At 41.7% G+C, this 24,691-nt stretch overlaps 1 protein-coding gene across 5 annotated transcripts in view; it reads right to left on the minus strand.

The window, feature by feature from the left end:
• FRMPD4 (FERM and PDZ domain containing 4) overlaps positions 1-24,691 on the minus strand; it is a 683,266-nt gene that overhangs the window by 179,790 nt on the left and 478,785 nt on the right. For all 5 annotated transcript variants that reach the window (XM_081793716.1, XM_081793714.1, XM_081793715.1 and 2 more), the window contains exon 2: positions 6,636-6,752. In XM_081793716.1, coding sequence (XP_081649842.1) covers positions 6,636-6,673 — 38 coding nt within the window. In that variant the 5' untranslated portion in view covers positions 6,674-6,752. The remainder of the gene's footprint in view (positions 1-6,635; positions 6,753-24,691) is intronic.

The raw sequence follows: 24,691 nt of genomic DNA on the forward strand, positions 1-24,691 counted from the left end.
AGAGAAGGAAAAGTTTAAGAGAACTCTTAAAAGAGAACAGATTAAGGGACTTATCGACAGAATACGGCAAGTATTCTTATAATAAGAATAAGACTCTCTTACGATATCTTGGGGTAAAAACAAAGCAAAACAACACCCAAAGAATAACATTAAAAGTACCAAAGAATGCCTGATAATCAATTGCTTCTTTCCTCTCAGGGACACGCGAATTATACTAAGTAGGTAAAGCCAAGGGGGATGATTCTTGGGTTCACAAGCAAGGAGAGGCAAAAATAGGCTATTTCCATTTTCCAGGATGACAGAGTCCTACCATCACGGGCGTGCTGCTTCTGCTGTGATTAACAAAAAAGGGAGGTGGGGCATGCAAACGGCTTTCATTTCCTCAGATTATTCTTTTCTGGAGCTAGACAAAAGAAGAAGAAAACAAAGAAGCCTCTCAAATGTAGAACTTGAAAACTCATTTCCTATCCCCTACATTTCGATCCCCAGACTTCAACGGGGCTGAGTCTTCATCATCATCTACCTTGCCACCTGGTGTTCTAATACTTGTTTTGATCATGGTTTACTTACTCATTCAGTCTTCAAAAGCCACAGTGCCAGATTTATGAAGCACATCACTGCTCCATGAAGCATCCCCAGCCACACAGTCCAACAGGCATGTTTTTGCCCCCATTTAACTCAAAAATGGTACATTACTAACACACAGGGCTCCCTTGTCTCTGTTATACATATTATGTGTCTCTAAGGAGGTTAAACGGACCTTGCTCAGTTGAGAATGATGGCAGGCCTATCATGACCACCATACTCTTGAGATCCTGGAAGCTAAGAAATTGCCTTACTAATCTTGGAATCTTCAGCATATAGTAGTGTTCAATAAATGTTTGGTGGACTTATGTTGGGCGGGCCAAGGAGTGCTTTTATAGGAAGCACATGGCCAGACGAAGAGGCTGATAGCCATTACTAAAGATGCTGAGTGGGGAGGGTATGACAGGGAAGGGTGGAGGTGAACTGAGCTGAACACACATTGATAGGGCTGGGTAACCCTAGGGGTGATGATTGAAGCTACATAACATAGGAGGTTTGGCATGGGTTGGACTCCATTACCAAGCCAAAACAACCGAGGTCTTATAGTCTGATGATGGGGACCAAATGCTGGTTGACTAGACACAGGATGTGGCAACCCCACTTCCTGTGAAACTCACCTATTTTTATAAAAGTAGATTCCTCAATGTACCTTCACTATCTCACAGGTCAGGTGTCAAGGTTTCATGAAACCTTAGGTCTCCCAAGAATTTTCTAAACGTGGTTCACCCAAATGAGAACATATTTAGAGCAAAAGGATATAGTCTCAGTAATCATGTCGGAACAATACTCATAAACCAGGACCCTTCTGGGCAGACACGGTTGTACGCCTCTATATCCACACACTTCTATAATCTATACCTATATTCTATATCCATTTATATCTATATCCAGAACTACATCTTGTATCTCTGTACATCTGTATCAGTAGCTATGTAAATATCTATATTTACATCTACACCGACATATTTATTGATGCTGTTACTATAGCAAACATCGCAGAGTGCCTCATTTTCTGTGTAGGTCTTTCTCTTTCTGTCTATCTCTCCCTCTCTCACCCATTTCTTAACACAACAGTGTCCTGAGACTCTTCCCTTTCGATCTAGTTTCTCTCTCCCTGTCTGTCTCTCTCCTTTCCCCTGCTTTGTTGTCTCTCTTAAACGGTAATAATAAGCAACTGAGAAAGTCTTCTTTTACATCTCCCACGTTTCCTTTATTTTTAAGTTTATTTATTTTGACGGGGGATGGGGGGGTGGAGGGGCAGAGAGAGGTAGAGGGAGAGACAGAGAATCCCAAGCAAGCTCTGCAGCAACAACGCAGAGCCCAACGTGGGGCTTAAACTCACAAATTGGGAAATCATGACCTGAGCTGAAACCAGGAGTTGGACCCTTAACTGACTGAACCACCTAGGCGCTCCTACATCTCCCATGTTTCTTAAACAATATTCTCTGTTGCTCAAACCAATGTATTTCATATTTTTCTAAGAAGAGCAACAAACGTTGTCCTTTTCCTGATGCAGAGTTTGGTGTATTTGAACGTGCGATGTGTAGGGACTAGGTAAGCATGTGAAAAACTTTGGAAAGCAATATGTGATTAGTCTGAGTCTCCTTCTATCATCTGGAAAGGCGATCATTATTCGTCAATTAAATAAGGTCATGTACAGGAAAATGCTGCACATCAACAACCACTGCTGTTCATTAGAATCACCTGGGGAGTTTCTGAAACTCTGTTTCTTGGCTCCACCCCAACATCAAGGAATATGCACTGAATGTTTGTGTTCCTCCAAAATCCATTTGTTAAAGCCCTAATCCCCAACAGAATTAGTGCCCTTCTAAGAAGAGACTTAGAGACATGATCCCTCTCTCTGTGTGTCTCTCTCTTCCTGTCATGTGAGGGTACAGAGCAAAGGAAACTATCCGCAAGCCAAGCAGAGGGCCTTTACCAAGAACCCAACCAAGCTGGCACACCGATCTTGGATTTCCAAGCCTCAAAAAGTATGCACATAAATTTCTCTCTGTAAACCACCCAGTCTGTGGTGTTTTATTCTAAAGGCCCAAACAGACTAGGACAACCAGGCATCAGCAGTTTCTACTGTTCCTCAAATTATTTCCATGTGCATAGTGACATTTAAAAAAATGATTAACCCTATGTGTTACCAACTCTCTATGGAATTTAACTTCTTGGTCCTACCCTAAATAATTGGGGATGGGAAAGGAAAGAGGAAACTTGAACACAGTTAACGACCCGGGGCTATATTCTGAAGGACTCATCATGCTAGAAATAGCTCATTACTGAGCTAGAAGAATCTAACTTTGAACATGTGAAGCCTGGTTCTTCCCATAGCTTTATTAATAACTTGAAAGAACTTGTACCTCCGTCAAAACCAATTGTCTGATGTGGGATATCATTTGGATCCTAAGATAAAAAAAGGGAAGACATCTAATCTCTTTCAAAGAGAATATGTAAAAGAGAGAAAAATTAACTGCAAAGGTGATAATTAATAGTCACAGTTTAATTTTCAAATTGTTCTTTTAACTTAGAAAACTAATGAGTAGAGATATACTCCAAACTGCAAACCAGAGTGCCCCAGAAACTTTCGTAATTAGAGTATTTCTCTGTAAGGGATAAGAAAAAAACACCCCACCAGAATGATTCTCATTTATAAAACTCACTAGTGATAAAGAAAGAACAAACACTTTTGAAAGAAGTACTGTTCTTGACATGGGAAAACAATGAGTCTGAGAGACGCGTGGAAATTTACTTTTCAACTAAACAAACCCTAGAGATTTGAAAAAGTGACACTGGTGACATTGGTTTTCAGAGTTGCTATTTAGTAATCAGTGCAGGTGTCTTCCATTAAGTTGCTGATTTGCTCTTACAGGTTTTAACAGCTGGCATTAGGCTAGTGTAAATGTTAAATTTACACCTGGGCTTGCCCTTGAAAATGTCAATGACACCAAGGAAAAACGCACGTGGCCGGAGCTAGCTAGGATGCCTGGACTGTATAACCAATAGGCCTTGGTTTGACTTCACGTATATTGATCAAATGGTTCGGAGCGTATGGGAGCCCAGATCCAGCGATGGAAAAAGCAAAATCCATTTCCATCGGAAAAGTCTAAGATATACCTGCATACATGTATCATCTGTATCTTGTACAAAGTACATTTCTTTGGCAGAAATTTTTATTGTTTTGAGTCAAAGCATCCAGGCCACCTCAACTGAGCCAATTACAAAAATGTATAACCATGTTACAAAATAGATGGCACGCTAGAATATGACAAAATATCATCCCTCCAGCAATAGAAGGGACTTGGGTGAACTGTACGAAATGAGCAATTCAGAATCTAGGGTATGTGCAAAATTGTTGGCCTTTCTGCCAGTCTTGGAGCTTTCTGGGAGATTCTACCACCATTCCACTACCATTTTCTGGGTAGTTTCTAGGGGAGCACATCCTCAGGAAAGCCTTGAAGAGCCAGAGGGCCACTGCCATAGGCTCCCTGAGGTGGGTCATGTTCAAGGGCCACTTCAATCTTCCCAGAAGGCAAGCCCCCCAGGAACAAATTGTACTCTGAAGACACCACCTTTCCCCTTTGCAGGAAATACAAAACAGAGGAGAGATTGCAACCACAGAGACCGAAAACCTGACCGCAACATTCATGTGTTTTTCATGTAAATACCTTCCAATAATCACTGGGAGGTGCTAGGCTGTCCAACGACCAAATCCCCCAAAACAATCTTGGAAATATTTTTATCTTTACAAACATGATCCCGCACCTTGATAGTGACTCTGTCTGCTTGTCAGTCCCCAGTAAGACTGACTAGAACAAAGAACGCAGCCCATGGTCTAAAAAAGTTTCCTTTGGCCTCCAATCTCTGCTCAGGTGTATTAGGCTAGGATCAACCATGCTTAATGATCTCACATCTATTTTTTTAATTCTGATATTTAAGAATATTTGGGGTGCCTTGGTGGCTCAGTCGGTTAAGCGACAGATTCTTAATTTTGGCTCGGGTCATGACCTCGTGGTTCATGAGTTCAATCACCGGGTCAGGCTCTGTGCTGGCAGAGAAGAGCCTGCATGGGATGCTCTGTCTCCCTCTCTCTCTGCCCCTCTCTCACTTCGTCTCTCTCTCAAAAATAAATAAATAAACTTAAAAACACAAAAAGAATGATTCACTTGGGTTGTAAAAGTAAGTGGGGTGGATGCCTGCTTTTTTGATGAGTGCAATATAAGAACTCATCTCCATTGTATATATAAACCACATCTTCTTTACCCATACTACTTGGCAATGAGAAAGAATGAAATCATGCCATTTACAGCCACGTGGATGGAACCGGAAGGTATTATGCTGAGTGAAATAAGTCAGTCAGAGAAGGACAGATATTGTATGTTTTCACTCATATGTGGATCTTGACAAACTTAACAGAAGATCATGGGGGAAGGGAAGGAGAAAACAAATGGTTACAAATAGAGAGGGAGGGAGGCAAACCAGAAGACTTTTAAATATAGAGAACAAACTGAGGGGGGATGGGAGGTGGGGGAGATGGGAAAGTGGGTGATGGGCACTGAGGACAGCACTTGCTGGGATGAGCACTGGGTGTTGTATGGAAGCCAATTTGACAATAGATTATATTAAAAAAATAAAGATCAGAATAAAAAAAAAACTCATCTCATTCAATTCCAAAAAACCAGAAAACTATAGTGACTGGTTCCTCCAAAATAGTTTGGTGGTTCCTCCAAAAGGTAAATATACAACTACCTTATGATCTGGTCATTTCACTGCTCGGTATATACCCACAAGAATGGTAAGCAGGGACTCAAACAGATACTTGTAAAGCCATGTTCATGGCAGCATTATTCATAAGAACCAAAAGGTAGACACCACCCAAACTTCCATTGACAGATGAATGGTTAAGCAAATCAGGTGTATCCATACAATAGAATACAGACAAAGGAAAATAATTCAGCCTTGAAAAGGAATAAAATCATTCTATACACTATACCATGGATGAATGTTGAGGACATTATGCTAAGTGAAATGAGCTACACACAAAACAACAAATACTTTAGGATTTCACATTATATGAGATATCTACAATAGGCAGATTCAGGCGCGCCTGGGTGTCTCGGTTGAGTGTCCAACTTCGGCTCAGGTCATTATCTCGTGGTTCATGAGTTGGAGCCCCATGTCGGGCTCTGTGCTGCCAGCTCAGAGCCTGGAGCCTGCTTTGGATTCTGTCTCCCTCTCTCTCTGTCCCTCCCCTGCTCGCTCATTCATTCTCTCTCCCTCTCCCTCTCTCTCTCAAAAATAAATAAACATTTAAAAAAATTAAAGAAAATGGGCAGATTCGTAGAGACAGAAAGTTGAACAGAGGTTACCAGAAGCTGGAAGAGGGGGAATGGGAAGTTATTTAATGGGTACAGAGTTTCTGTTGGGGATGATGAAAAAGTTCTAGAAACGGACAGTGGTAATGGTTGTATAACCTTCTGAATGTACCTAATATCACGGAATTGTACACCAAAAAATGGTTAAGATGTTACATAAAATTTACCATTCTGTTATATGCATTGTAACACGCAAAAAAATATACCACAAAACTCCACAACTTTAGCCAGTGTTAGTGTGAGAAACTTACGAGTCAACCAGTAACGCACACAATTCTTGCGGCTGATGTTTTAAGTTACGAATGAGCTGGTAACATTTGTCTTGACCATTTCTAGAAAGCAATTGAAATGCTACACCTCCACGTCACACTTTAGTTCTAGCCTCAGACAGCGAGTACAACTGGCCTCAGATTTACTACTGAACGCTTTTTCTCTGTCCCAGAATGCCCTTACTATACCCCGACTTATTGCTCTCACATGGCACACGACCAAGGACGAAACAACCTCATGTCGGAAGACATAGAAGACACAGGAGATTAAGATGCTTTGCGTAATGGCCTCCCAACGTCTCTGAGACCCTAATGCAAAGTTAACTGACTGAGTCATGGCTTGAAAAAGAGACATGGAAAAAGCAAAGAGTTCACTGTTCATGGGGTCAGTTCTACCTACTTGATGAAGCAGTCCCGGCCATCCCGGTTCGCAGTCATCTCCCATCCATAGGGTGGGACCTGGTTCAAGCCCCAGGTTCCCGAGGGAGGTGGCCAGCCTGAAGACTTCGTCCTGTGGCTGGAAACAAAGAGAGAAAAAGAAGAGCATCATTCCACCTGACAGGTGAACATGTCTTTGGAAGCAAACTCCAGGTGGAGCACAGCACTCGCTCCTTTCGGCTGCGGGCCGTGTCCTCACCTGGTTAAATGAATAATTATAAAGAACGTTTTTGTGACAGGTACCACGCTCATCAGTTTTCTTTATATTGTCTTCCTTCCTTTGTCACACACACGATAGCAGCTAAATACATGCATTCCGTCACACGTATTCCATTGTACAGACGAGGAAACAACAAAAGGCTCAGAAAGATGAAGTAACTTGACAAGGACCTACTAGCCATTTTGAACAGAAGTTTTCTACACTTTCCATGGCACTTCACAATCCTGATACCATACATTAGGAAGCGCAGCACATAAATTGATATCCTGCCACAATATAAATACATACATGTGAGCACTGTTTTTATGGATTTTTTAAAAAATTGTTTTAATGTTTATTTTTAAGAGCGAAGGAGAGAGGCAGAGCATGAGCAGGAGAGGGGCAGAGAGAGAGGGAGACGCAGAATCCGAAGCAGGCTTCAGGCTCCGAGCTGTCAGCACAGAGCCCACTGCGGGGTTCAAACCCACGAGCCGTGAGATGACCTTTGCCAAAGGAGGACACTTAACCAACTGAGCCACCCAGGCACCCCGGTTTTGATGGATATTAAGCACATAACATGAAGCCACAGTTTCCTGGACTCCTCTAACCAAAGCGCAAACTTTCCACTCATATAAACCACACACCAGTCAATGTGAGTCATAAAACTGGAGACAAACTCTCCATTTAAGTAAGTTGCAGTGGAGATCCACACATTAGCTTTGACACTTTCCAGTCCAAACCTTATGTTTCAATCATCAGGAAAAGGGAAGGGTAGGCTACAGAGTATTTTCTACAAGCCTGCATTCCCAAAAGCAAAAGGGAAGGGGAAGTAATTGCATGTGATAAGCCCTTGTGACAGGCAGGGCTTCCACCATTTTCAAGGAAATGCGAAACTGCTTTGGAGCAGAGCCACGGCCACGAAATACGTAGAGCCATTTTTGAATCGACCAACATCCCTCCTCATTTGCTCCATTCACGCCACGTGAATTTCTTTCCTGGATGACCTAGAAGATTGGGGCACTTCCAAATCACAAACTGAGGTCAACCCCTGTAGGGGGAAAGCAGTGATGGCATTTCCAGAGGGCCTTGCAGTCAGCATCTCGGCACTGCGCCTGGGAGCCTCTTATGGGACACTAGGCATGACACCCGTGATGTGCACAGGTGTATGTGGCAGCTCTAGGGCAGCGAGCAGGCAATTTGGGGGTGTCACCTTTGCTGTGGGGACGCAACTTTTACTTCCCCAGAACACAGGGCAACTCACCCCCGTCGTGCACCCAACTCAGACATCTGATCATACACCCAACACTTCTCCAGGCGTGGGTGAAAGATGCCCATTTCCTGTAAGATTTCTAGGGAGGAACTCTGTTGCCTCATTGAAACCACCTTGTTGCTTTTTTTCAACCTTCCTTTCAGTTTTTCCACATCCTTCATGAAGTGTGGTGAGCAAGAGTTCACAAATCTAATACAGGTCTGGCAAATTTAGAATCCCATTATAGGAGTCATTCTTGCCCCTTGACTATTAAAAGAAAAGGCAAGGCCACACTTTCTGTTCCTCTTACTCGTGCAAAATTCAGCAGTGGCAATTTCCTCCGGAGGTTTTATAAAAACGTGCTGCTTCCCGGCAGTTAGAGAGCACACAGAGTTTCCACCTCACGGCAATACCAAATAAACGCCAATTTCTCTCAAGTACCAGAGAACGCATTTACAGTGCCTTCTAAGGTTGGACAAAGGACAAAAGTCCTTATTGGTATAAATACAGCATATCCTGTTATTAAAAAGTTTTCCAAAAACAACACTACAGTAAGAGGTGATACAAAGATTAGCCTAGTGAAAAGTCGTCTATGCAAACAACGTAACTATTTATTCTTCATGACTACATTATGCGCTGTATCACAATGTTACTCGTTCTCAGAGGGGGCAAACCTATTCAAAACAAACTGTCTATACTTTTAGGTATTCTTCTCTTTTCTTGGCCACACCCAGCAATGGTCAAAAACACTAAAAGAAAGACACAGAAGGCTTCCTAATATAATGGACACATAAAAATACGGTATTATAACGACCTGGAGTAAGTCTGAATTTTATTATAAAGTACATTCTTCCCTGTCCAGTATGTTCAGGAAGCACAGAACAACAGTTCACCAAGATGTTTTTCAATAAACCCTTTTGTCAGCTAATACTAGAATAGTCTAAAACGCTTATTCGTTCAAGGGACGTCAGCTGATAGAACAAAATTGCATAACGAAAATCAGACACGTCTGTACGTCTATCTGTTAACGTGTTCACATAAAAAAAACATGGCTTGGGAAGGAATTAGGAGAACTTGGCCAGTTAAAATGCACAAAGAAGAAAAAAAAAATTCCATCCTAAGTGTCTAACTGTAAGAGTCTTGACAAAAATTAAGGAAAAGAGTCATAATGATGGAGGGATTTGGGCTCTTCCTTCTGTGAGGGAGATTGCTGGAGGTTCCCCCCCCCCCCACACACACACACCTTCCCCACAATATCTACCCTTGGAACCTGGTGGTTTGCTCTCAGTTTACGAGGGAGATGCTCTGGGGACCTCTTCCCCTGGCTCCAACCTCTGCGTCTTCACTAAACTCTGCACCACTTGCAAATGCCCCCATCCCATAACTGCCGCAAAAGACATAGATTGTTCTACCAGGAATGCAAAGAGGTGACGTCTTGCAGAGCAGCAGAAGCGCCAGTGCTTGTAAAAGTAGAGTTCACTTCCTGCCTTGCTTTGGAAGCCTCTCTGATGCATGTATTACACCTATGTCGGCACCGCTCCGTACAGAACTCCTCAGTTCTGGAAATAGTGCTGACTCTGTGTCCCAGTGTGGGGTGCATGCCCTTTATTCCCCACACCCACCTCCTTGAGAGTCCACTCGGAGGCATTCTTCTCAGGTGCTGACACCTTTTGTGATTTCTCGTCTTCAGAGAATGTCCTACTTTTCTTGTCCCAGTTCCTATCAGCCACTAAGTCCCTCTTGACCACTTCTATGGCACCCTAAGACTAGATTCTCTCACAGAATCAAAGAGGACAGCTTATCGATGGAATTAAAATATCACAGCCCAGAATCTTTAAGATTTGCCCTCACCTAGTAGTGGGACCAAATCCTCCCATCACAGAGTCTATGATGGGGTAAGAAGCACACTCAGCTTGCTCACTATATTCAAACCAAAGAGCACGCCCCTTACGTGCCAGTGGGGGTGACAGGGGGATTACAAGTAGGCATGTGGTATAAGTTTATTTCCCATATTGAGCGGATAAGAATCACCTTGCAGTGCTGGATAACTATAAAGACTACCACATCCTAGAAATTACGGTTCAGCAGGTCTGGATTAGAACCAGGAATCTATGAGTGAGTAAGTGAGCGAGTGAGAGAGAGAGGGAGAGAGTTGAAAGAAGCGATTCACATAATTATTATTTTGGGGGTAAGATTGCTAGATTTACCAATGAATAATTTTTAATATAAGTATGTCCCATGAAAATATTTGGGATATATCAGTAGGAAAAAAAAAATATTTGCAGTTTATTGAAAATCCAGATTCAACTGGATAGCCTGTAGTTTATCAGGCAACCATGGGGTTTGGAACATATCCAGCAGCACAAGCCCATCTTTGGATTTTTCCATAATGTGAAAACTGTATTTTATCGAGATCTTCAAGCGATTGAGAAACGCATGAAAGTTTCCTAAGTGCAGACTGAGTTAGTGGTTTCCAATGTGAAGCCTGGCTGCACACTGGAATCACGTGGTGAAACTTGTTAACTCCAGATGCCTGAGACCAAGGCCAACCCAAGTGACTCAGAGTATCAGAGGATGAGGCCCAGGCATTGGTATCTCACCCCAAGATGGCGGCCCACCCGTAAAGGTAATTCCACCATTGTACTTGAGCCGATTGCATCAGAGGAGGAAGGTCTGGCACTCAAGAGCCTGTACATTACAGCAGCACCAAGCAATCTGTCACAGATGCAAATTCTTGGGCACAACCCAAGACTACCAGGCACAAACCTCTGAGGTGATGGGACTGACCCAGTAACCTCTGTTTAATGGGCCTCCAGGCAATACTGGTGCCCACTCAGCTTTGAGAACCACTGGGTTGCAATCAGACTGTCTTTAATCCAAGTTCTGCCATTTCTTTTCCATAATCTTGACCAAGCTCCTCGACCTCTAACCTACCCGGTCCCAGCCAGTTTGGAAATGGTGGTAATACATCTGGGTCCTTGGGAAAATATTAAGGTAGTTTTGTATAGCGCTCAGTACACTAAAAGGTCTCTGCTGGCAAAATCTCAACCCAGCACTTGGGACAATACAGGATTTTGGGGGGTTATGCAGGAATAGGTGGCTTTATTCACTCTCTAAATAGAAAAAGGGTGAAAGGCTCAGTCTTCTATTCTTCAGTCTGGCAGGAACAGGGCAAGAAGGGGCTGAATCAAGCCAGTTATACCTTCTTACAAGGTCACGAGTTGAGTTCAGCTGTTCTCAAAGCTGCCGAAAACATCAGAAAGTTTTACCCGGGGAGCCAATAACCCCAGCTGTGTGTGATGCTGGGTACAGAGGGCCAGTCTCCACTGGTCTCAGGCCACGCCTTGAGATTTCTTGCTACCACAACGTTCTCTTGCTTCAACCTGAGATCATGGTTGTGTGAACCACTTTCAAACACTTAGCTCAGCCGTAAAAATAGCGACCTACATTGCGAAGGCTATTTCAGTCAGTCCAGAAATTCCCGACCGATGACTGAACTGGTTTGCAACTTTGTGCTTCTTACATCTATTGCTTGCAACAGACTGAAAATGTCCTGGACAAAAAAGATCTTCACAGATGATATGAAGTGAGAGTAGCCATGAAGTGCGCGTCTCTGGCCCTGGACCCAATCGTGATGGCAAATCTGTCCAAGGAGGAGGCAGGCTCTTAGAAACCACATGAAGGCCAATACAGTGACCTGAGTTCTTAGAAACACACCTCAACATCAGAGAAGGGCATAATGTTGGCGACAAGGAAGGTGAGGTCTGGTTCCAAAGTCCTGACTCAAACAGATTCAAATGGTGCCACTCAGAGCCATGTAGTGGTTACAAGGCATGCAGTGCACAAGACCCAGCCCCCTCCACAAAGACCAAGTGACAACAGCGCCCCTGCTTAACTTATGAACTTGTTGGGAATAAGAAACAAAATGATGGGGGCGCCTGGGTGGCTCAGTTGGTTAAGCGTCTGACTCTTGATCTCCGCTCAGGTCAGGATCTCATGGTTCATGTGTTCTAGCCCCAAGTCGCACTCTGCAGCTACAGTGTGGAGCCTGCTTGGGATTTTCTCTCTCCCCCTCTATCTCTGCCCCTCCCCCCCCCCTCTCTCTCTCTCCCCCTCCTCTACTCCTTCTCTTTCTCTCTTTCCCTCTCAAAATAAATAAATAAACTTTAACAACAACAACAAAAAGAAACAAAACGATGAATGTACAATTCTTACCACATTATTGGATAGATACCTGGTGCTCAAAACACTTTGGTTGAAAACCAAACAAACAAAAAAACACCAAGCATTCTCAGTGTTTCCACTTAAAGTCAAATTAAGGAAAGCAGAATGTGTCTTTCCATCAGAATGAAAGACTTCAAACCCCAGGTGTGCCAGTGAATAGCTTCACGGCTTGGGGTAATGGAACCAAGTGGTTGGCCTCTCTGGGTTGTATTTCTGTGCGTAAAAATAAAAACACCAACATCCAGCTCTCAGTGATGTCACACACGTGAATGATCTATGCAAAGTCCTAAGGTACAGTCGCTGACTCATTGAGAACAGTCTCATCAAATGCTGTTGTTATAAGCGCTTATCATTGCGAGGAAGGTAATTTTTGTATTTGATTTTGGAGTTTCAAGAGCACTTCTATATACAGAATTTCTTTTGATATTCACTAGTTGGTTTCATCATGCAACAAAATGCCTGCTGAAGCATTAGTGGGGAAGAGGGTACAGCCTCCCAAAAAGCACCCTATGCAGTGTTCCTACTGGTTTGACACAGCTAGGAAGGAGCATGTCTATGCTGAACCCAGGGCTTCCCACCCCAAGTTCCATATTCCTTACACAGTGTCATACTGAAGTGTGATTCATGGGCTTATTTATAAACCTGGTAATATTTAGGACCACTGGCCAGAATCAACCTGCATCCTTTGAGAGTGGTGTTGAGAAAGTTATTATTACGTCCATTTCGGATACGGTAAAAGCTAAGCCACGTTTATTCAGTTATTCATCCTCGACATATAATGACTTCAAAAATCCAACAAAATCAAATTGTGACCCAGAATTTGATCATCCTTGTCTCTCTGGACTCGCAAGGATTGTTTTCAGAATACCCCAAGGTTATACACTGTTACAGATGATGTTACAAAATATAAAGCATTTTCTCATTTCTATTGCTTTCAGTGGTGGATGCGTTGTAGTTCCCCAAAATCCACAGAACTCCTAACTTCAAATCCTAATGATGCACAAGCAGGTGATATACAAAGTATCTTGTACACTGACATGCCATATGGTTCAAGGTAAAGGAAGTGGAAAGGAATTGGGAGAAACGAATAAAGAATTGTTCTGGGTGAATTCAAAACACTGCCACGTGGCAGCCTTGATGTGCCCTAATTGGACGAGAGGGGCCCTGTGCTGCAGAGGTTCTTGCCTCCATGGATGAGGACTGGAGAAGTCTTTTCCTTCCAGTTAGTCATGCAGTGTGCTATCTCAGAACGTAACTCTCTTCATGCAATCAGGCTTCAGTACAAAAGTCACAGTATTAAACTCACACACATGAGACAAGAGCTTTCCATCCAACTGCCCTTTTGTAGATGCATCTGGTGCCGGTGCGTGTGTAGAAAGCTTGATTGATAATCAAAATAATATCAAAGCCTTCCAGACAGAAGTAAAACTCACCCTACCCATCGTTTATAAGATTCCACTTCTGTGTTAACTAGGAATATGAAAAAAAAAATACAGTAAAAAGGGAAAAGCAGGTAGTTAACAACTGATGATTCTTGTCAAACCTCATAAACGGAGAAAATATATAAATTCCAAAGTCATTTTAGTCAAACAGGAGTGTATTCTTAATCAAGAGTTTGACTGTGCTAAAAGACATTTGGATATATACTTTGATAACCAAATTTAAACATTTCTCTGATTACTTTCACCTGCTACCCATACCTAGAGTCCCTAAACATTGCACAGCGTGGTGGCCATTAAGGGTACCTGTAGGTTTGCCTTCAATTAAACTTCTGATATTTGCGAAGTGCATTTGCATTCATCTGCTTGCTAAATTCACGAATTCTGTGAATCAGGAAGGACAATTATAATCAGCCCTGTACTACTCAAAAGGAAACAGACACAGACTGGACAAATCAAGGTTGGACCACTTTTGCTGGAGTGCTGTCATTCTAGCTCAATAGTTCAGAGTCCTAGCTCCCAGGTAAGCATGTGATGTCAAGTGGGCATGCTGAGCTGGGCGAGGGCCTGCAAAGGGGGTCTTTTTCCCCATTCTATCTTTTCTATTCACACTAGTGTCTAGCAAATAAGAGATCCTCAGTGGGAAGTGAATTAATGAGAGGAAACCAAGGTACATGATGCTTCTAACACAGGATCTTAGGCATTAAAACTGTGGCTCCCTGCTTTCACAAGATTCAGGTGTTTTTTGGGGGAGGTTGTGGGGTGGGGAGTGGGTTCACTCTGCTTTTGTCTTTACTTATATCCTGTAATAAAACTGCATTATGTTTGTAAATAGAAATTTATGTTAAACAAAAGAAAATGAGAAAAGGATAGGATTTCATATGGATTTCTGGTGGGTTCAGGGGAGAAATTGAAGAAAGGCAGTAGTGAAAGTTTGGAAACAAGGTGTTAGTGAGGCCATGAGTAAATATGCATGATAATATACTGTTCAGAGAGCATTTCAACAATCCCCTATGGAGAACAATTTAGCAGCTTCTATCCAATTTACAAATGTGTCTACCCTCTGGGCCCCCATCAGGATGGGAGGGATTCAAAAACTATGACACAAACACAAAGTAAAATACTGAGCGCCTATAAAAAACAAAGATTTGCTTTATACCGATCTAAAGGGGAAAATTAAATACAGACAAGATGAAGAAAGATACACAGCCTACTACCATTTCACTAAAATCAGGGAGTTAGGGGTGCCTGGGTGGCTCAGTCGGTTAATCATTCGACCTCAGCTCAGGCCATGAGCTCACGGTTCATGGGTTCGAGCCCCGCAACGGGCTCTGTGCCGACAGCTCAGAACCTGGAGCCTGCTTCGGATTCTATGTCTCCCTCTCTCTTTGTGCCCGCTCCTTGCCCGCCCCTCCCCCCGCCGCTGGATGGTGCTCTGACTGTCTCAAAAATAAATAAACCTTAAAAAAGAAAATAAAATAAAATCAGGGAGTTAAAAAAGTTCACCTAAGACTAACCCTTAGAGTCTAGATTCAAACACAACGGCGTTAAAACTCGGCGCCACAGCTTTATCATCTGGACGCTATGGAGAATCCTAACCACCTTGTAGGACTGTGGTAAGGACCACAATGATCGAGTGGTGAAACTGGGCGCCATGGTTATAGCTTGTATGTATAGATGCACGTAGCTAATAATGATTGAATATCTAGTATATGCCACAGGCTGTTGAAGGTACTTGCAATGCATCAGTGAACAAAACAGATGCTGAAAATAAGACTCATCAACGCAGGAAATAAACATCCCAATCATCTCATCACGTGTGTGTGTGTGTGTGTGTGTGTGTGTGTGTGTGTGTGTGTGACTTAGCATCACATTAAATTTGTATAAGGCTATTGTGTGACTTTTAGACTAATTTACCTAATCATTCCCTGAACACACATATTTTTCATGTTCACAGTCCAGGTCTTTGTTCCTGCTAGTCCCTTGGGCTCAAACACAGATCCCTCCTCCAAAACTCATCTCAAATGCCACTAACTGCATAAAGCAATCCCTGAATACCCCCCTGAAATGATTTATCTCACTTCCCCGTGATGATTGGAAATAACGGTTTGCACTATAGAGGTGACATCCACACTACAGAATTACCAATAACTGTGTGAATCCTAGATGATAAGCTCCTGAGAGTTGATACAACTTTAAAAAAAACACCAAACACTTGTGTCCTAATATATTTATTGCACCTTGAGTTCTTCTCATTTGCCTTGACACCTTGACTAGGAATAATCTCTTCTTTATCTCTTCTATTGCCTAGCTGATTATGATTATCGTAAGGTCAGGGGTGAATCTCCCTCATCTTTATCTCCCTGGACTTCACACAGAACTTGGCCATGGTGGCTGTGCAATACATACTGTGTCTTAAATGAGCTGGTACACAAGTTTTCCCGTTACGCTTCGTTTACTAGCTGCTTCAAAATTGTACAGATGTGGGAAATTTAGCAATTGCTTTTGGAGGTGGGCAATAAACACATGAAAGCAATAACATAACCTCTTAATATTGCCTTCTGTTGTTGAATGGCCAGGTGGATGTATCTGTGCATGATGAGAATGTACACACAGGGGATTCATGGGACTCCTAGGCCAACAACCCTCACCTCTCCGGTCAGCAATATTCACCAAGCAGTTCTGTAGAACTGCATCGAAATCCACAACCACTCTTTATCTAAGTATTCAGGGCATAATCTGGCAAATGGAAACCATTTTATAGTAGCATTTGTTTGAACAAACAAATGAATGAATAGCAGTCAACTCTGTAGCGTCCTCCAAAATGAGCAATACGAGTGTGCCCAGGAGGGGCCAGGATTGCAAGAGAAGGACGCTGGAGCCCAGAATGGAACACCTTAGAATCAACAGCCAGTTCGTACCTTGACATTCTTGAAAGCCTCCTGGTTTTGTAAAGACAACACCACAATTCGGAGGACCCAAATGGAAAGCAAATGTTTTAAATCTAAAGTTTACTGATGTTAAATTATTAGGCCTTGATTAAGTTCCTTGATATGAACTTGCTTTCATTATTTCTGTTCAGGGATCCCTTAGTGGGAAATGGCTCTTCATTCATGGCGAGCTTCTAGTCCCAACCGTGATGGTGTCCCTGACTTACCATTTTGAGAAATTTCAATCACATAGAAAAGTAGAAAGAGTACAGTTAGCCATCCTTGGAATCTTCTCCTAGAGAAGTGGCTCTCAACAAGAGACGATTTTGCCCCCCAGTGGACATTTGACAATGTCTAGAGACATTGTCAGTCACAACAACTGGGGGTGGTGGAATGCGACTGGCATCTAGTGGGTAAAGACCAAGGATGCTGCTACAGTCTCCCTCCAAGTAAAAAAATATTTCTCCCCTCTCTTCATATATGTGAAATGTTTACTTGAAACATTTGATATTAAATAACAGATGTCAGGACACTCCCTCCCCCCAAATTCTGTAGCATGTATCTCTTAAGAAAAAGGACACAGTCCTTTAAAACCACAATAGCCTAGGATCCTGGGAAGATGGCGGCGTAGGAGGACGCTGGGTTCACCGCGCGTCCTGCTGATCACTTAGATTCCACCTACACCTGCCTAAATAACCCAGAAAACTGCCAGAAGACTAGCAGGATGGAGTCTCCGGAGCCAAGCGCTGACGAGAGGCCCACGGAAGAGGATGACATGATATTATACATGGAAAATCCGATAGACTCCACCAAAAGTCTGCTAGAACTGATACATGAATTCAGCAAAGTTGCAGGATACAAAATCAATGTACAGAAATCAGTTGCATTCTTATACACTAATAATGAAGCAACAGAAAGACAAATAAAGAAACTGATCCCATTCACAATTGCACCAAGAAGCATAAAATACCTAGGAATAAATCTAACCAAAGATGTAAAAGATCTGTATGCTGAAAACTATAGAAAGCTTATGAAGGAAATTGAAGAAGATATAAAGAAATGGAAAAACATTCCGTGCTCATGGATTGGAAGAATAAATATTGTCAAAATGTCAATACTACCCAAAGCTATCTACACATTCAATGCAATCCCAATCAAAATTGCACCAGCATTCTTCTTGAAACTAGAACAAGCAATCCTAAAATTCATATGGAACCACAAAAGGCCCCGAATAGCCAAAGTAATTTTGAAGAAGAAGACCAAAGCAGGAGGCATCACAATCCCAGACTTTAGCCTCTACTACAAAGCTGTAATCATCAAGACAGCATGGTATTGGCACATAAACAGACACATAGACCAATGGAATAGAATAGAAACCCCAGAACTAGACCCACAAACATATGGCCAACTAATCTTTGACAAAGCAGGAAAGAACATCCAATGGAAAAAAGACAGTCTCTTTAACAAATGGTGCTGGGAGAACTGGACAGCAACATGCAGAAGATTGAAACTAGACCACTTTCTCACACCATTCACAAAAATAAACTCACAATGGATAAAGGACCTGAATGTGAGACAGGAAACCATCAAAACCCTAGAGGAGAAAACAGGAAAAGACCTCTCTGACCTCAGCCGTAGCAATTTCTTACTTGACACATCCCCAAAGGCAAGGGAATTAAAAGCAAAAATGAGGGGCGCCTGGGTGGCTCAGTCGGTTGAGAGACTGACTTCGACTCAGGTCATGATCTCATGGTTTGTGAGTTCGAGCCCTGCGTCGGGCTCTGTGCTGGCAGCTCAGAGCCTGGAGCCTGCTTCTGATTCTGTGTCTCCCTCTCCCTCTGCCCCTGCCTCACTCATGCTCTGTCTCTCTCTGTCTCAGAAATAAATAAACATTTAAAAAAAAAAAAAAGCAAAAATGAACTACTGGGACCTTATGAAGATAAAAAGCTTCTGCACAGCAAAGGAAACAACCAACAAAACTAAAAGGCAACCAACGGAATGGGAAAAGATATTTGTCAATGACATATCGGACAAAGGGCTAGTATCCAAAATCTATAAAGAGCTCACCAAACTCCACACCTGAAAAACAAATAACCCTGTGAAGAAATGGGCAGAAAACATGAATAGACACTTCTCCCAAGAAGACATCCGGATGGCCAACAGGCACATGAAAAGATGCTCAACGTCACTCCTCATCAGGGAAATACAAATCAAAACCACACTCAGATATCACCTCACGCCGGTCAGAGTGGCCAACATGAACAAATCAGGAGACTATAGATGCTGGAGAGGATGTGGATAAACGGGAACCCTCTTGCACTGTTGGTGGGAATGCAAATTGGTGCAGCCGCTCTGGAAAACAGTGTGGAGGTTCCTCAAAAAATTAAAAATAGACCTACCCTATGACCCAGCAATAGCACTGCTAGGAATTTACCTAAGGGATACAGGAGTACTGATGCATAGGGGCACTTGTACCCCAATGTTTATAGCAGCACTCTCAACAATAGCCAAACTATGGAAAGAGCCTAAATGTCCATCAACTGATGAATGGATAAAGAAATTGTGGTTTATATACACAATGGAGTACTACGTGGCAATGAGAAAGAATGAAATATGGCCCTTTGTAGCAACGTGGATGGAACTGGAGAGTGTGATGCTAAGTGAAATAAGCCATACAGAGAAAGACAGATACCATATGGTTTCACTCTTATGTGGATCCTGAGAAACTTAACAGAAACCCATGCGGGAGGGGAAGGGAAAAAAAAAGGAGGTTAGAGTGGGAAAGAGCCAAAGCATAAGAGACTCTTAAAAACTGAGAACAAACTGAGGGTTGATGGGGGGTGGGAGATGGGTATTGAGGAGGGCACCTTTTGGGATGAGCACTGGGTGTTGTATGGAAACCAATTTGACAATAAACTTCATATATTGAAAAAAAATACAATACAATAAAATAAAAAAATAAAACCATAATAGCCTATCAAACTCAAATTTAATATTGACACAATATTGTATATACCCCATATCTATATTTCCCCAATTACACTTCCACTTTTCCAGGTTTTCTGTTTGGTTCAGTATGCAAACAAGCTCTATATGCCTTCCATTTAGTTATGCTGTCCCTTTATTAAATCACAATGTAAGGTGGCAAAAGTATCATAAATTTGAGACCAGAAAAAATGATGCTGCCTTTTCACACCAAAAAAACAATGATGACCAATGTTTGTACATCACACAATAGACTCGATACAAATGAGACTCCCAGAGTCCACAAAGTGCCAAGCAATGATAGTGGCCCAACAGAGAGCGTTCGTTGACTGAGCAGGCATATAAGTTGGTGGAAGCCACTTTGCACGACCATGATACTCGTGTGGGATTAGGACAAGGCAGAAAGGGTCCCAAAGACTCCTCAGATTTTGTAAAGGCAGAGGCCAAGATGAGAACATGAAGTACCAAATTACCAACAAACAGAGTGGCTTAGAATTTATGATGAGGAAAATATACAGTCAGTAGTAAGAGGTCCCAAAATGTTGTATGGCAATGAAGGCAGACAGATAAGAGTGTGGCAACAGCATGCAACAGCCGCCCAGACGAGGGCTTGGAAATCAAAGAACATTCCACTTCAACTAGACAGCCCCTCACAGATGTCTTGATGTGCTATGAACCCAGTGCACAGGTTGCCTAGGCTGGTCACATTGTCTGAGGAAGGCCAGACACCTATCTGTCCATTTTGTCCTTCCTCTCCCATGAAAGGATCTGAGGTGGCAAAAGAATCTTTGGAAAAGATAGTAAAGAATTTGGTTTGGCGGAGGAGTTGGGAAAAGGTTTGCCAATCTGGACTACCAGAAGACTCAGAGTAGACACACAAGGCGTTCTACAAGCTAAACCTCTACACAAAGAGGTCGTTCCAGTGAATCAACAACCATTCACTGCTATGGACTCCTTTCTCCAAGGTTCTGTGGTCCGCCATATGTAAACTAGCAACGCTATAATATATGGTTCCTACTCTCTGGGTTATAAAGTAGTTCTAGAACTTTTTTCTATTTTAGGCAGCCAGTGCCCCAAGACACTCAACTGAATCCCTCAATCGTTCAAAACATTTCATTGAGGACTTTCATGTCAGTCACTGTATGGGAATAGGGCTGTGACAAGCAGATAGGATGCTTGCCCACATGGAATTGAGAACACGACAGCCTGAGACATGCAATATATCACAGTTCGCCCAAGTTTGACAGGTTGGGTACAGGCTCGGGTTGATCCAGGCACCCTGAGCTTTCAATGAAACTCCTCAGATAGGAGTCCCATGCTAGGAAATTCAAGTATCAGGAGACAAGGAACTCTTCCTTATACCTCTCAATTGGCCCACAAGCCAATTATTTCACCCATACTGACAATTAAATGCTTTTTTCCTACTTTATTGAGGGGTCAGACTTTTTTCTGTCCCTTGTAATATGGAAGGCAAAAATGCCCTGGGACCCACCAAATGCATCATCATAGCTCTTGACAGTGATTATAAAATTAATAAAACCCACTATCGGCAAAATCTGCCAAATGGCCTAATCAAATTTTCCAATGTGTTGTTAAAACACTTTTGCAAACACTCTTCAATTTGAGAAGCAGATTCCTGTTCACATTTGACATTTTAATAGATGACTCATAACCGAATACTGCTACTCACCAAGCTTAGCCAAATCCAACTGGTGTCCCTCTGAACACCCTCACGAACGGTATATGAAAACATCAAACATTTCCCAAGTTACTTATCCATTCTGAAACTTATACTTTCACTGTTTGTTGAGGATACCCACATAGCTTTTGATCAGTTTTCAGTGTTTACGGATTACCATATAAAGTACTTGCTTTAATAGACTGTAGTTTTCTTAACCTTCTTAGCCTTACTTTATGATTTTTAGAATAGAATGTTCAAAGTATATCTGTTACCTATCTCCCAATTCATTAGTTCTTTAAAATTTTCCAAGTAAGATAATAAAATATTATTTAAAAATTATCCTCACTTTGGTACTATTAGAAATAAAAAGGAAAGATTACTAAGAAGAAAGTGAGAGACAGAGGAAGGAACAGATATGACTCCATACGGACCATTTGTGAACAGACAGGAAGAAAGAATATAAATGGAAGAACACGAGCCTGGAAGGCCAGAGAGTAAGTTATACATTGGCCATTGATAACAGAGATGAGCAAACTTTGATCTAAAAACCCAGATAATAAGTATTTTCAGCTTTAAGGGTCATATGGTAACTGGGTTTATGTTGTATCTACAGAACTCTGCCGTGATATCTAAGTAGCCAGACACTAAGGAAACTAACAGAAGTGACTATGTTCCAATAAAACTTTATCTAGAAAAAAAAGTTGACATTCGGCCTATAGGCCATAGTTTGCTGATCTGGTTTACAATGACACCATGGAAGAGTCATTTATACTTTTGCACCTCGGTTTTCTTAATCATAAAATAAAAGTGCTGGATCACATGATTCTGAGGTTCCTTTACTACCCAAATGTTCACCCTCAAAAATAAATAGGTCTCTTTCTCAAAGGCCACAACCCTTAACAGGATTGTACGAGACCCATACGGATACATTCTACGAGACTGTTTTTACACACAGGTAACAGTTCAACAGTCACAAAAAGTGAACAAGATTCCTATTTTACACAGCATTTGAGCCAAAGATAAAATCTTATACTTCAATCCATCACATACCTGAATATTTATGGGGAGATTTAAATCTCTGAACCATTTATCTTGTCTTCTAAATAGGGCCACTATCGGGATGAATGGTATTTCAAATATGCAATATGTAGGCAGTCTAAAACCATAATGGGAAAACTCACTCTAGTGGTTGCTTTCCAGAATTCAAATAAAGATTCTTTGTGACTTATATAAACAGTTCACAGGCTGATTGTTTTAGGGTTTTCAAATGTGATATTATAAGACGGTTTTAAGACCAAATAGTATGATGACTAATAACATTACTGCTGTTCGAGACCTATTCACAAATTCTAACCTACCAAAGGCCATTAATCTTCCAAGTGGAAATAAGTCTATTTTCAATCAAAAACATGCTTGACTTTGGTTTGCTATCTCAGTGTCTGCTGGCAACTGTTTTTTATCTACGATGAATTATAATCCTGAAAGAACAGGTGTTTATCCAATACCTGCTGACATTCTTAACAAGGTAAGGGAAGAATACATTTAGGTCCACCTAAGGACACCGGCGCACTGAAATGTGCTGTGTGGTTTCTTTCCCCAGAGTTAGATTGCATTTCTAATGCTGTTAATGGGTTATAAATATATAAACAAAACACATGAACCTAGTGTACTTTATTTTCATCTAATTCTAGGAAAATTTCTGGTGACATTTCATTGAAAGCCATTTAATACAGAGATGGCAGGCTTTCTTCCTGCCCTTCCATAACTGTTGGCACTCCCCATCACAACCCTGAATTCAAATGCATTTCCGTGGCTTCTCTTCATTTTCCTAAACTATTAATGTAGAAGCAACAAAGGTGCACGGGATGTTAAGTGCAGCAAATTAAAATTATTTCATTAACACTGTGCTTAAATAACAAAGGGGAATACATTATTTCATTAGATTTCTCGGTGTCTGCACACTGCCAAGGTCACCAAAAATACATTACAATAGAAAAGTACAAAAGCTTCATAGGAGACACACACGTTTTTTAAAATTTTTCCTTAAGTTTTTATTTACATTTTAATCAGTTGACATACAGTGTAACACTGGCTTCAGGAGTGGAATTTAGTAATTCATCACTTCAAGCCCCACATTGGGTTCCATGCTGAGTGTGGCACCTACTTAAAAAAATGTAAATTCCATTTATGAGTGAAATCATATGGTATTTGTCTTTCTCTGACTTCCTTCGCTTAGCACAATACACTCTTAACTCCATCCACGTCTTTCAAATGGCAAGGTTTCACTCTTTTTGATGTCTGAGTAATATTCCATCACACACCCACACCCACACCCACACCCACATCTTCTTTATCCATTCATCAGTCAATGGACATTGGGAATCTTTCCATAATTTGGCTATGGTTGATAATGCTGCTATAAACATCGGGGCAATCTATCCCTCAGGGACGTCCTACTACTTTTTGGGTGGGAGGATCTTTATCCAATTGTGAAGATCATAGGGAGAAAATACGTGCTAAAGATGATTTGAAAACTTTCAGGTAGGAATGGAAGCCAATTGCTGATGCTTCACAACCAGTATCGACCCTCTTCATATGTATTTTGGCTCTGTGCCTCCAACATCCCATTTATTAATCACCATTTCGTGGGTACAATTCCAACAGATGAAGACGGCGAACCCTGTCCTCAAGGAACAAACTAATAAAAAATAGGGCGGGGAGGAGATGCTGAGCATGGGCTTGAAACCTACATGTGCGGTCTCCAGACTCCACATGGGGGAGCCATGATGATCATTTATGTGTTTAGAAAAGTTCTGAGAGCGGGAGTCTACCTAAAACCCTGCAAGTGAAAGGGAAGGTCTATATTGTTTGAATAATTATCAGCATTTCCCATTTGGCCTGTACATTTTCATAAGAGACGGGATAACAATTATAGTTATCATGAATGTTACAAGAAAACCAATAGCAAGATAAATGGTGACATTACTAAAAATATTAGGGCTGCTTCATTTTTGTCCATCTTTTTCACTTTCCATTAATTTCATTCATAGTTTTCATTCCAACTGTTCCTAATACAGATATATTAACACTGAACGCAGAAAAAGATCCAGAGATTCCCTGCCCCAGCTCGAGAAATGAACACAAGTAAACTCTGCAACCATTTTATGGATAGACATATGATCATTTTATAAATCAGAATCAAAACCATCATGTCATTTCCCTACGATATGTCATAAAGAAGAAATGACACAAAACACTGGGAAGACTATAAGCTCTGAATATTGCTACATCACGGAGTAATTACTTCCACA

This window comes from Panthera onca, chromosome X (assembly GCF_046562875.1).
Source record: "Panthera onca isolate mPanOnc1 chromosome X, mPanOnc1 haplotype 2, whole genome shotgun sequence".
NCBI classification, from domain to species: Eukaryota; Metazoa; Chordata; class Mammalia; order Carnivora; family Felidae; genus Panthera; species Panthera onca.